At 38.0% G+C, this 12,768-nt stretch overlaps 1 protein-coding gene across 2 annotated transcripts in view; it reads right to left on the bottom strand.

The window, feature by feature from the left end:
- Window positions 1–12,768, bottom strand: part of HEATR5B (HEAT repeat containing 5B) — a 55,837-nt gene that overhangs the window by 12,644 nt on the left and 30,425 nt on the right. For both annotated transcript variants that reach the window (XM_064648568.1, XM_064648569.1), the window contains 8 exons: window positions 11,632–11,880; window positions 9,449–9,630; window positions 8,277–8,345; window positions 5,928–6,107; window positions 5,016–5,253; window positions 4,157–4,417; window positions 2,527–2,654; window positions 2,196–2,340 (listed from right to left, as the gene is read on the bottom strand). In XM_064648568.1, the coding sequence (XP_064504638.1) occupies window positions 2,196–2,340; window positions 2,527–2,654; window positions 4,157–4,417; window positions 5,016–5,253; window positions 5,928–6,107; window positions 8,277–8,345; window positions 9,449–9,630; window positions 11,632–11,880 (1,452 nt within the window). The remainder of the gene's footprint in view (window positions 1–2,195; window positions 2,341–2,526; window positions 2,655–4,156; window positions 4,418–5,015; window positions 5,254–5,927; window positions 6,108–8,276; window positions 8,346–9,448; window positions 9,631–11,631; window positions 11,881–12,768) is intronic.

The raw sequence follows: 12,768 nt of genomic DNA, 5'->3' as shown, positions 1-12,768 counted from the left end.
CTTCTGGAGCACCACAGCTTTTCAAAGATAACTGCAACAACCTTAGCATGTCATCAGCCAGCTCTCTCAGATGCATCCCATCTGGTTCCAGGGTATGTCCAGCTGTTTTGTAAGCAGTCCCTAACCTGATGCTTGTCTGCTGCAGGTAGCATTTCCCTTTCCTAAACTTGCTCGCTAGACACAGACACAGGAGGACTAAGCAAAGAAGATAATAGCTCCTCGGTTTTTCCCCCACCATGTTTTTTCATTAGATCATTCATTCCATTTAGCAGCGGGTCCAAATTTCCTTCATCTCTTTGCTGCCAACACATCTATAAAAGTCCTTCTTGCCATACTTGACATTCACCATCATTTAGCTCCAGCTAAGTTGTGGCTTTCCCAATTCCACTCCACCATACCCAAGCAGGAATCTTCAGGAATCTTCCTGGGTAGTCTGGCCCCACTTCCACCATTCATATACTTCCTTGTCACATTTGAGTTTGATCAGAAGTTTCTGTTCAGCCAAGTCAGCCTCCCACTGATGGTTTTGAATGAGCTTTATTTTGTCATCGAAGATGAACAATCCCTCTTTCCTTTGCCCTTCAGGGAAGCTTACCACAAAAGTCTCGTCTACAGGCTCCCTGACAAGCCGAATTCTGCTAAGTCAGGTCAAAGCTTTTGCTCTGCTGCTTGCTTTCTTCATTTCCCTCGAGATCATGAGCCCTACTATCACATAGCTGCTGCAGCCACAACTACCATTAACCTTCATAACCATTACTTAGTGAGGAGCAAATCCACTGAGCCTCTCCCTTATTTGGACTGAAAAAACCTGTGCCTCATACACTTCTCAGTGTTAGCATCCTGCAGTGTCACCCTTCCAGCACACGACTGGATGGCAAAAGCCTCTCTCAAGGCTCCCACAGCTTGATTGGAAGTTTCTTCCAGTTGTTTTAATATGGCTTCACCCACCTTCCCTTCTTGATTAAGCAGCCTGTGGCAAACAAGAAGACAGCTCCTGACTGGTAACACCCTTCACTCCTTCTAAGTGGAATCAGTTCTGACCCATCAAAGTGGGTCAGAACTGGCTCCTCCTCTCTTGGCAGATCTCTGTAGTGTTCTCCAATTGGATATCTGGAGATAGAGCCTTCTGTTGCTGAAGTCACCATCTTGTAGCTGCCACCTTCATGCAAGTGTCATCCTCCAAGGCCTCCATATTCCAGCATAGCCTATGGCTGCCTTTCCTGAGAAACATTGGACTTCAGCCCTGCACCTGCAGGACCTCTGTGAAGAACATTTCATTCTTCCATTGCCTTTCCAGAGATCATACACTCTGCTCACCTTCACATGCATTTCCTTCACATCTCACAGGTGAGATCAATGCCACCTCTGGCCCTAGCTGCACAGACAAGCATCTGGAGGACAGTCACATCAGCACTTTCATCTGAAATTCCAGCGCGGTCAGTAGACGTCTGATGTACCAAGGTGATTACTCCTCAGTCAGCAGAATGTGTCTTGTTGTATGTCACTGCCACCATTATGCTGACTCCAGCAGTCTTGTACAGTCTTGAGCAGCACTTCTGGGCTGCATAAGCATGCCTTTCCATGCCAACTGCCTTGCTTCTGTTTGCACACCCTGTTCCCAGAGCTCCTGGTTGCTGACACACCCTGAATGCCCTGAATGTCAGTGAAGTAAGAACCCAGGTGCAAGTTTGCTCCACTTCCTGGCAAGATCTTCTGGGCAGGCAACTTTTCATCCTGGTTCCACTAGCAGTTCACTCACTTCATGAATGCCAGTTGTGCCAGGGACACACCACAATACCCTACACCAGTGACTAAACCACTGAACTTCAGAAAAAAAGGCAAACAAAGTGCTAAGGAGGCAGTTAGTAGAGAAACCTTAAGGAAACTGAGCAAGGTATTAGAAAGTCCTAGACCTTAAGTGGCGTGCTGGGTATAACTTTCACCACTCGAGAAAAAAGAACGAAAACAATGACATGAAAAGAACAACCACTAGAATGATCAGAGGAAGAAAAATTACATCTTACAAGAGTTAAGAAATCAGCAGGTAATTACGAATACAAACAAAATTATCTGTGGAATACACAGCATCTTCCTCCTCAGTGTAACCATACTCTAATGCAATTGAGTTCCTTTCCCAAGACGAAAACCTGTTACTTATTTACTCTGCAAAGCAAGGCACATTTTCAAAATCTTACTTAGTGTGTTTCTTTTTTCCTGCAAATAATCTTGAGCTGCTCTTACTATCTGCTGGACAACGCCTGTAACCAGTAGCTGGACTGAGGGAGGATCCCAGGTCAGGAGCAGTCGGTGAAGCACACTCAAGAGTTCAACACCAAGGAGCTATAGTAAAACAAAATACATATAAAAAAATTAATTAGGACTTAATGATTCCTGATTGTTATGTCACTTGTTTATGAGGAGCAAATACTTTTCTCACATGAAAAATAATTACAGCTTTTGTAATCATCATAGAGGAAAGACCAAGACCTAGAAAAAGCTGATTGTCACAACATGATCATACATTACCTGATCCTCTGCAATATGGATCCTGGCACAAGGGGAATCCAATAAAGTATGAAGTGCTTGTAAACAAGATGTAACATGCTCAACAGGCTCTTCAGGTCGTGGGGAACACAGAAACTGTATACTAACACCTGAAAAGAGCAATAATTAAAAAGAACGTTCATATCATCATAAAATCAAGTTTTCTTTTTAAATTTTTCTTTAAGTATAGCAGGTTCTTAACAACTTCAGAAAGATACGTGTTTTTCTCAATTTTTCTTCCTTTAAAAGAAAAGAGAGTCTATATATTAAAAAGACCAAAACTGCATTTGCTTCCTCTTCTGCACCATGTCTTCCCAAAAATTTGGCAGGATAAAAAAAAAACAGTGACAACAAGCAACTTGGACTACTGAACAGAAATCTATCTAAATCTAAAGATCTTTAAGTCAGACTTCGGAATCCTTCAGTTGTAAACTGCATTTTATTTTCTTGAACTCTTTAAAATGTAAAGATAAATGAGATGAAGTTAAACCTCAAAAAATACACAATATTCATATTATACATACGGCACTTTATTCTGGCTTTAAATATCTGTATATCTCAGGAAACTGTTGGCATTTCTCAGATCACATCCACCCCTTAAAGGTGTTAGGTAACAACAAAGGACAACAGTGAGTGCTGCTCACAGATGAAAAACTGATACAAAAGCTACTCATGTGAATTGTCAAATATCAGTCTCTGCTGAACAGTGTTTTTATAAAGGTATTTTAATTAACCCCGTAGCTTTTGCATCTTTAAAGCACAAAATTTTGTATCATCTGTATTAATCATAGAATCATAGAATCAGCCAGGTTGGAAGGGACCTCTGAGATCATCAAGTCCAACCCTTGATCCAACACCACTGTGGTTACTAGACCATGACATTAAGTGCCACATCCACTCTCATCTTAAAAACCTCCAGGGACAGTGAATCCACCACTTCCCTGGGCAGCCCACTCCAACGCCTGATTACCCTTTCTGTAAAGAATTTCTTCCTAATATCCAACCTAAACCTCCCCTGCCACAGCTTAAGACCATGCCCTCTTGTCTTACTGATAGTTGCCTGGGAGAAGAGACCAACCCCCATCTGGCTACAACCTCCTTTCAGGCAGTTGTAGAGAGTGATGAGGTCTCCCCTGAGCCTCCTCTTCTCCAGGCTGAACAATCTCAGCTCCCTCAGCCTCTCCTCATACGACTTGTGCTCGAGTCCCTTCACCAGCCTTGTTGCTCTTCTCTGGACCTGCTCCAGCACCTCAATATCCTTCCTGAACTGAGGGGCCCAGAAGTGGACACAGCACTCCAGGTGTGGCCTCACCAGCGCTGAGTATATTACAGTGTAGAACAGTTCCTACTCATTTTATTTAATTACATAAATAAAATAGATATACAACTTATCCATAAAAATCACAACAATCATACTGACAAATATTCTGCCAATGCTATAAAGAACACAACAAACAGAGACAGAAAGGAGACACAGATTTTCAAAACATTAATGTCCAGATATATAATGCATCTTAAACCTCCTAGATTTCAGGCAAAGTATCTTTTCTTATTCCCATAGCATTTCATACCATAATGTGCTGCTACTGAGCTCTTAACTTGTAACTCTTACCCAAAATTAAGTGCATTCGATCTTTGTTTATCTCTGGCAAAGATTTAGTGGCAGGTGGAGTTCCAGGTGTCTGGTTTAACATAATGGATGTAGCACGTTTCTGTGAACTGGGCATTGCTGCAGCAGTCTCTTCTGTTGACTCTGACACATTAAATCCTGTACTGTTCAGCCAAAGCGCCACTGCATGTAGTATGGGAGCCCAGGAGTTTCGGTAATGCAGTCTAGCTGTATCAATTGTTTCTGGAGTGTAAAATGCTCCTCCTGTTAAATTAGCAAAGCAAAGGTAAATTCTAAAATTATCTGCCAATAATAGACAACAAGCATGTACTTTAAATTTATCAGCATATTTATTCCGGGTGCATTGGATCATGTAAACATTCAGGTATAACACTTGTTAGTGAGAGTAAATTCCAATTGTGTAGTAACATTGTAGCAACATCAGTACCTCTCATAAGAAAGTGCGCTGGCCATAATGAAGCAGTGAGCAGAGAGCAAAGGCAGGCACAGTCATCAGGTCTTGCAGCATTTTTCATACAGAACATTCACTCTTAACTCAGTAAAATAATGTAAGACATATCCACTCTCATCTTGGGTGTGTTTTTCTTACAATAACATCTTTTTGCATTTCATATCAAGGTATTAGAGGTGCAGACGTATTCTTAATTCTACAAAGACATCACTTTAATGACCTCAGTAATTCAGATAAAGAGTCTGTTCATTCAGATTGAAGGAAAAAAGCTCGAAGTTGAAACTCATATTTCTATCAGGCAGAAATTTTTCACTTGCAAAAAAACATGCATGCCAAGTAATTTATAGAATAATTCTGAAGGTTCAACTACAGTTTTCTTTCAGTGCTTACCATCTGGTGGAAGCTGGGTAGCAAATTCAGCTGGCAAAGTTAAAAGAGCGTAATCTTTCAGCGCAGCTAACCAGAGTCGGCTGAGCGCAGGCAGTTCAGGTTGTACAAGTGTGATCAAACTGTCTGGTGGCAACTCATCTACAGTACCAAAATCATCCTCATCCTCCTCTGTGCTCTTTAAAACACGCTTTGGTTTGGTCTCCGCTTCTTTCTTAATCTTCATGGCAACAACATACACCTAGAATATATGAAAGTACGTGCTGTGAGATTTTTAAAAGAAAGAAAAGCAGCAGCCTTTCCCTTGTGAATGTAACAGATTCCATACATTTACAACTCACCAGAAAATGACTGAAAGAGATTTTCAATACAACTACATTTTATTTATTTTTTTCCTTTTATTTCTACCAATACATATGTAACAGGGTCATAAATGGCACTTTCTTAAAATATTTTGGCTATGCGCTTTTGTTTCTAAAACATGTCAATCAGGAACACTTTGACAAACTCTTAGTTAACTAACTGCAATATTATGCCAGAATATATTTCAAAGTTGTTTGATTTCTGAGGGTTTTTTTGGGGGGAGGAGGGTTTGCTTTTTGTTTGCTTGGTTCTGGAGGGTTTTTTAAGTTTAAGAGCAATAAGATGATAGGGTGATAATGTGATAGGGTATGAGTGTGTATTTTGATACAGAAAAGTGCAGTAAAACAAAGAACAATCAAGCCTCACTGTAAATATGAATTCACAGAATGGCAGAAAAAGCAACAGAGAAAGATATAGAGATTAAAATATCCCAGGAGTGAAAGTGCAACAGGTTAGGAGGTTAGAAGGACAGGTGCAGCCAGGGAGGTGTGAGGCTGCTATTACCCTGTAAAATGTTTTCAATCTTTCAAAGATTTAATGGTCAATGTTTACCTCAGCCCACGCTTTCAGAACTGCAAGTTTTTCCATAGTAGTTGCGCTCTCTCGGTAAAGCTGGCTAGAAGATCCCTTTCCTGCTTGCACTTTATCCAGGGAAGAGACAAGAAGGTTGTGAACTCGGCGAAGATCATTCAGGTCACTTACAACCCCACTTCCTATCCAAGCGCTACATACCTAGACAACAAAGTTTAGAATCATTCTAAACTAGCAAAAAAACCCAGCAACCTTATAAACAAAAAAATTTAATCAGTAAGAAAACAAAACCTAGAACAATCACCACCAAAAACTTAGCCACTCTCTTCCTGCTTAACACAAATAAACCTGAGGTTTTCCTTTTTTTAATTCCCACCTATAATAACAGAACTGCTCAGGTAAGTCGTTACAAAGGCTGTATTTGCAATGCATATTAATACTTAAAATAGTTTTTTAATCCTCCACAGATACGTAGTAACAATTTTTTTATTCTGTTCCCGAGTGTCTGGTCAAGTCGTTCAGGTAATGTGCCATTGCATTCCCTGTCAAGAACATACTGGACAGCAGTCAATAAAAGTACATCTTTAGAAACCCATGCCTCTCTAATCAATATATAAGGCTCCATACTAATGAGAAGCTTTCAAATCACTAATGTCAAGAAAACATCTAGAAATAAGAGAAATACAAATCTTTGAAAAACTGAGTTATGATTTGGAACCAACAGTTCTATATCTAGAATAATCGATATGAGACATAGTGGACAGACAGTTGGGTGTCTCTTCACTTTTTATTTGAATTAAATGGATCCAAATAGGTACTTAAAATAACAAGCATCACACAGATCAGCTGCTCCTGGCTAATGCTATACATTGGCATTCATTCTCTGAAACACATTCATGCCCAGGCATAATGCAGACAATAGAAGAATTTCAGTGCAACTGCTTTTCTACAAAGATAAAAAGGGACAAATTCTTTCAGAAGAACTGCTCTTATTCTGGTGATGATTCTACAAGGATGAGGAACAGAAGCAAAAAAACCAAGCAGTTCAGGTTTTACAAACTCTTTTTCCAAGGCATTTTTGACCAATCTCCAATTTTTATTTTGCTTCTACAGAACCAGTTCCATGAAAGTCTTTGGGAAGGGACTCTCATGATCTGGAATGATGGACATATTTAAAATAATGTAAAAACAAACATCAAAAGTGTCCCAAAGATGTACAGGACAAAGCTGTTGAAAACGTCTCACAAATCCATTATTCATTTGCAGTAGGACTAAGATCAGCTTCAATCCTGCTGCTCAGCAAGTCAACACCTGTTTCATTCATATAAATACATAAAAATAACAACATCCAGCTCATTCAGTGAAGCTTCTCTCTGTCCATGTAACTTCTAGAGAGAATTCAATATCCAAAACTAATCTCTAACAATTTGATCCTGTACATGCACACATCCACTTTGAAACCAGCTGAACAGAGAAGATTTTGACAACTTACACAGAATAAGTTTTCACACAAACTGCCTCTTCATCTAGTTTTAAATGTACAGAAACATTCTGTAAGTCCGGATGGACATAGACTTTTCTACGTGTAAGATACCAAATCATACACTACTTGATCTATCCTTACAAGTTTTGCTGGAAATTAAGATTATAAAAGAACAAGACAAAGTCACACTCCTTCTGGACCAAATTCACTACATAAAACTCACGTACACAGCGTTATTGTTTCAAAACTGATGTTTGCATAGATAATTAAACTGCTGCTTTAAACTACAGTAGTAATTTCACTGTGCAAAACACATTCCAGATACTACCACAGCTATGTTGCTGATAGTTGGTTTAAACCACAGTATGCAAGATCACACACAAGAAAAAAAACCACACACGTGCAAAAAAAAAAATTACCAAAATTTCACTAACAAGTTGTTATTATGGTTGTAATGAGAATGTTCAGATCTCCTAAACTGTAAAATCTAAAATAGAACATTAAACTGAATGGAAGTTTAGTGCTGGAAGGTACATTATTAGTAATCCAAGTATTTGATCAGACTGAAAGAAAACTCAATAAATACATTACTCTTGGTCTCATTAAGTAAAGGTTTTTTTCCTTTTTTTTTTTCTTGTAGCAACAAACGCAGAATTGACATGAAGACATAATTAGTTTCAGACATATTTATGTAGCTCCCTAAAAGGACTTCTGCACTTCTGAGGAACAAAATACATTACTAGAAAACTCAAAAGATGCAAAAACATCACAGCCTAAGTTTACAACATCTTCCAGACATTTGATACCACTTTTCTTTTGCATCCTTTTTCCAAAGAGAAGGAAAATTAGTTTTTTTGCTTATAGTATCCGAACATTTTCCTCCGTACCTGACAGGCCTTTGCAGTTATATCGGATGGTGTATCTTGGGAAAAAGCTGGCCTCAGAGCAGCTCCAACCTATTGACAGGAAGAAAAATTAAGAAATCCAACTAAAACAACAAGGATACAACATTGTTTATCTCATCTTGTTTAAGGCTCAAGGACCAATACAAAACAAGCAAGACAAAATTCCTAATTTTGGCATTATAGTTACACCCCAAACGTATCCCTGCTGTCTAGAACATATTTGCAATACCATTCTTTAAACAACAACTACAAAGTCTTAAACCACCTTTTTCCTGCTTGCTCATTGTCTTTTTTAAGTCTCAACTACCTTTGTCAAATATGTGGTAGTATCTTACATTAATGAATATCCTTTTAATCATTCAAGTATTACAGGTGAAAGTTTCGCTAAGGCTCAATAAGCCAGTGACCTTTTGATGTCCAAAGGAATAGAAGTGTGAAATCAAATGTTTATGGCTGGATTTGCATCAGGTTCCTCAAATGACAAATACTGACCAAAAACAGCCTTTTAGGCAGTTGCTATAAGGCAGCATTTTTCTGAAACAAAAGGAACCAAGTCAAAGAGAAGAAGCAATGGCTACAGCTCCACAGAAGGAAGGAAAAAAAAGGGCAGGAAGTGAAAAGTATGAAAGTCTGCCTTTAAAAAGTATTGAAAAAGATCTTGAAGACACAGTGAAGACAAAGGAGGTGAAAATATTCAGCTATGCAAGAAAAAAAAGCAGTAATACCCCAAAATAAATCTTCAACTGCCCATTTCCCACTGGTATACTTTTGTAGTTTTTTTTCTAAACAGAAGTATATTCACTCATTTCCAAGAAAACAGATTTATTAGATTATATCTAGAACTGATTCAGCTGTATTTTCCAATTCCTAATTCTACAAATGAAAAGCCACTTTTGCCAAAAAATTTAATGCAACTTACAACATTTGGCTTTCAAGCTACTGAATTTTTCATTTTGTCAGCTACTGAACTACAATAAATAAAAAGAGATACAAAAATAAAACTTGAAGAGATAAATAAGCGTGTCTCTTCAGCACAATTTCACACACAGAAAAATCTCCTCACAGGTCTTTTGAAGTTACAAAATGTTCTCAAAGTTAATACTGGCATATTGGCATAAATACACAATTTTCTGAACTTCTAAAGGAGGTCTCACATTTGCCTGATACTGCTCCAGTATCACATGGCCTGGAAACTCTGGCTCAGGAACAGATGCAAATTTCTTGATAATGTCTTCAAGAGCCTGCAGACCTGCCATTCGTAGCTGGTTGCTGTGATCAGTCGCAGCCATGAATGCCATTCGAATAAGGTCAGAGAGATGGAGTACTAAGAAGTCATCTTAGAACAAAACAGAAAGAACTATTTAGTAACTTAAAAGACAGCTAACATGACAGATACATGTAACACTTTCCTCACTGACAGATAAATGTACCATTTTCGTCACTGACATGTATAACTTTTACCTATCAGTTTTCAAAGGTCCACATTTAAGGTGTGGAAGAAGGCAGGAGAGAATGTTACTTAGTATTCTTGTTCACCCTTACCCCCCTAAAGTGATTCTATGACTTCTATTCCTAAAACAACCTTAAAAATTGAGCAGAAATTGCATAGAATAGAGGATGTAAGTGTGGTTAAGTAGCATAGAATATATTAAAACATTTCGTAAAACCTACAGGAAGTCTTCAAGGCAATTCCTGCTCCTGCTCAAGTCCTATGCTTATAGTGACCCCTGCTGATGTCAAGCTGAAACACTTAAAAGCGAGTATGCCTCTAATTCTGCTCCCAAAAACCACATTCAAGGCCATAAGCAAGCAGTAAAGAACAATATTTAACCCAGTAACATTTCTGAAAGGATTATTCTTCTCTATTTATTCAGTTCATTTATTTTCTTACTCTCAATTTGAAATTACAATTTGTATGTTGTACAACTAATATGAAAATAAACTACTTTAAAAATCTAGTGTGACTAACAAAAAATACAAATTGTCTAAGCTATTTTCAAGTCTCAAGGTAAAAAAAAGAAAAATTATTTTGGGCTGAAGTTTTTCAGAGTCATGTCAGTAAAGAAGGACTGGAAATCACATAAAAACTATAAAGTGATGAAGTCTGCACTTAATTTTTCAGACCATCAAAGACAGTAGTAAAATTTGAGTATTTTTGAAGCTGAATTTGGGGGGTAGAAGTTTGCTGAGTTTTCCTTTTTACAATGATACCAAACACATCACAGTTCACTTTAAATAAATTCAGAGATATAAATTCTCATGATTATAATATGCAATTCCTCTGTAGGATTCTATAAGCAACAGTTATTTCGTGATTTTCTCTGTAATACAATCCCATCTCAAAATAAACTTTGCCCAAACTCTTCCTTTCTAGTCTTCAAACAGTAACCTCAGCCTCAAATCAAGTCAAAAACCGGATTCTCACAAAACCAATCACAGTGCTGGAACCAGGTTGCACCAAAGCAACATAGGCAAAGACTTGGTAACTCTCCATATCCTAACAGACACTAACCTCAACGACACAGACACTAAAATCCATTGATCTCACGCACTCTGGCATGCTCACAGCATTCATCCTATATACACAAGGTCCTCACAAGCACTACATTTGTGAACACAAGCAATCATTACAACAGCACAACCAATACAACATGGACAACTTAAGGACAGAAGCCTCCCACTATCTGTTCAAAAACCATTTCTTCACAAAACAACTATGCAAGATATCACCTCTCAATTTTGATTCTCTAACTCATAAAAGTATGTTTGAAACATGAGCTTGAAAACCAAGCTCATGGGATCACTCTCATGGATACCAAAAGAATGGACTTCTAAAAGTCCATGTCTTTTTATAACTCCCTCCCACATCTCTCTCTCCACAACCAATTATGTAGCCTTATGTCCTCTTTTCTTCTTTCCTGGCACCCCTTCAGTCTGGAGATGATAACATAATTTCTTAAATTCAATTCATTCTGTCATTACATTAAACTGTGAAACCACTCCCAGTTTGCCCTTAGCTACAAGTTTATTGCTTCTGTTTCAGACTTGAGAAAAGGTTTGCACATCTAGGCGTTTTTTTTCCCTAAGCACATGAGTCTGTTAGAACTTACATTTTCCACTAAACCTCATTCTTTGTGTTCGTGGTACAGAAATTACAGTATTATATAGCTACAGTTTTATTGACTTTTGCTGGACATTTCCTTTGGGTTTGGTCATGAAAGGATAAGTGCTTATACTTTTTTCTTGATTGTGTAATCTTAAGCTGTAAAGAGGTGTCAAAAATAAAATAAAATAAAAAATTAAAACCAAAACCAAAACATGCATGTTCTGTAATTACTTTTTGGGTTTTTAAGTCTGGCTAAACGAGCCAGTGCCAGATCGAAGTGTGCCTTGTTGGCATTCTCACACAGCATGATAATTCGGCACAGACAGTCTGCTGCAAACACACGAGTTGCCCAACGAGGCGCTACAGAAGGCTTGGACTTATCCTCTTCACCCAAGGTGGTAAACATTGTATCATCATCCATCTCATCTTTCTTCTCTGATTCCTCATCCTTCCCTCCTAAGGGAGCAGCAGTGCTCATGTCTACAACAGAGAACAATTAAAAGGGAAAAAAAAAATCCCACTGTTACAATCCATAAAACACACCTAAGGACAAGAATTCAAGTCTTTCCTTACACTGAGATTCAGAACAGACTAACTCATCCATTAAAACAACATTTGACACAAGTCAAAAAGCAAAGGAATATCAGTAAAAGAAATGTTTTTCACCTCTAATTTGGGTTATATTACCCTTTATTTATCTTAAACAATATGAAATAAATTCCTGTAACATCCATTTGCCACAGACACCAACTACAGTTGAATCCCATATCTAAACTTCTCAGCTTTGAAAATTAACCCATTAAATTGCCAATAAACAGGGTAAGGAGATTATCAGGTTCAGAATCAAGAATCACCTTAGCTTTGAATTATTCAGCCTCTGTTTCAAGTAAAAAATAAAGTGCCAGTTAAACTGAAACAAAATTACAAAGCTCCATGTCATGGGACAGATACACAGCCAAGGAGGCAGTTTATGGCACCCAAAAACGTAATTAACATTAAAAAAATTCTTTTCTCTAAGTGTGGCTTTGCAACTTCATTTCAGAAAATAAAATTGCTTCAGGGATCACATAAAAAATCAAAAGTCAAACAGAGACAAAAAAACACCTCACCAAACACACATATACACTTCTGCTACTCAGAAACGAGAACACAAGTTCTCTATGACAAGGTCTAATTTAGCTGAATGCCAAGATACTGACAAAAATTACTGCAGAAATAATTAGAGGAAAACGAGAAGAAATTATTGCAAGGGTAACCCATCCCAACTGAGGTATGCTTCTTAGAAAGTCTACATTAAAACTACTGAAGAGCCAAGACATTCAATAAAGAAAAAGGCTGTGGCAAATCAAACATGGATGACACCAGTTC

The sequence above is a fragment of the Pseudopipra pipra genome, chromosome 3 (genome assembly GCF_036250125.1).
Source record: "Pseudopipra pipra isolate bDixPip1 chromosome 3, bDixPip1.hap1, whole genome shotgun sequence".
Classification (NCBI taxonomy): Eukaryota; Metazoa; Chordata; class Aves; order Passeriformes; family Pipridae; genus Pseudopipra; species Pseudopipra pipra.
The sequence above is the reverse complement of the archived record's forward strand: the minus strand, read 5'-3'. Positions and strand labels throughout refer to the sequence as shown.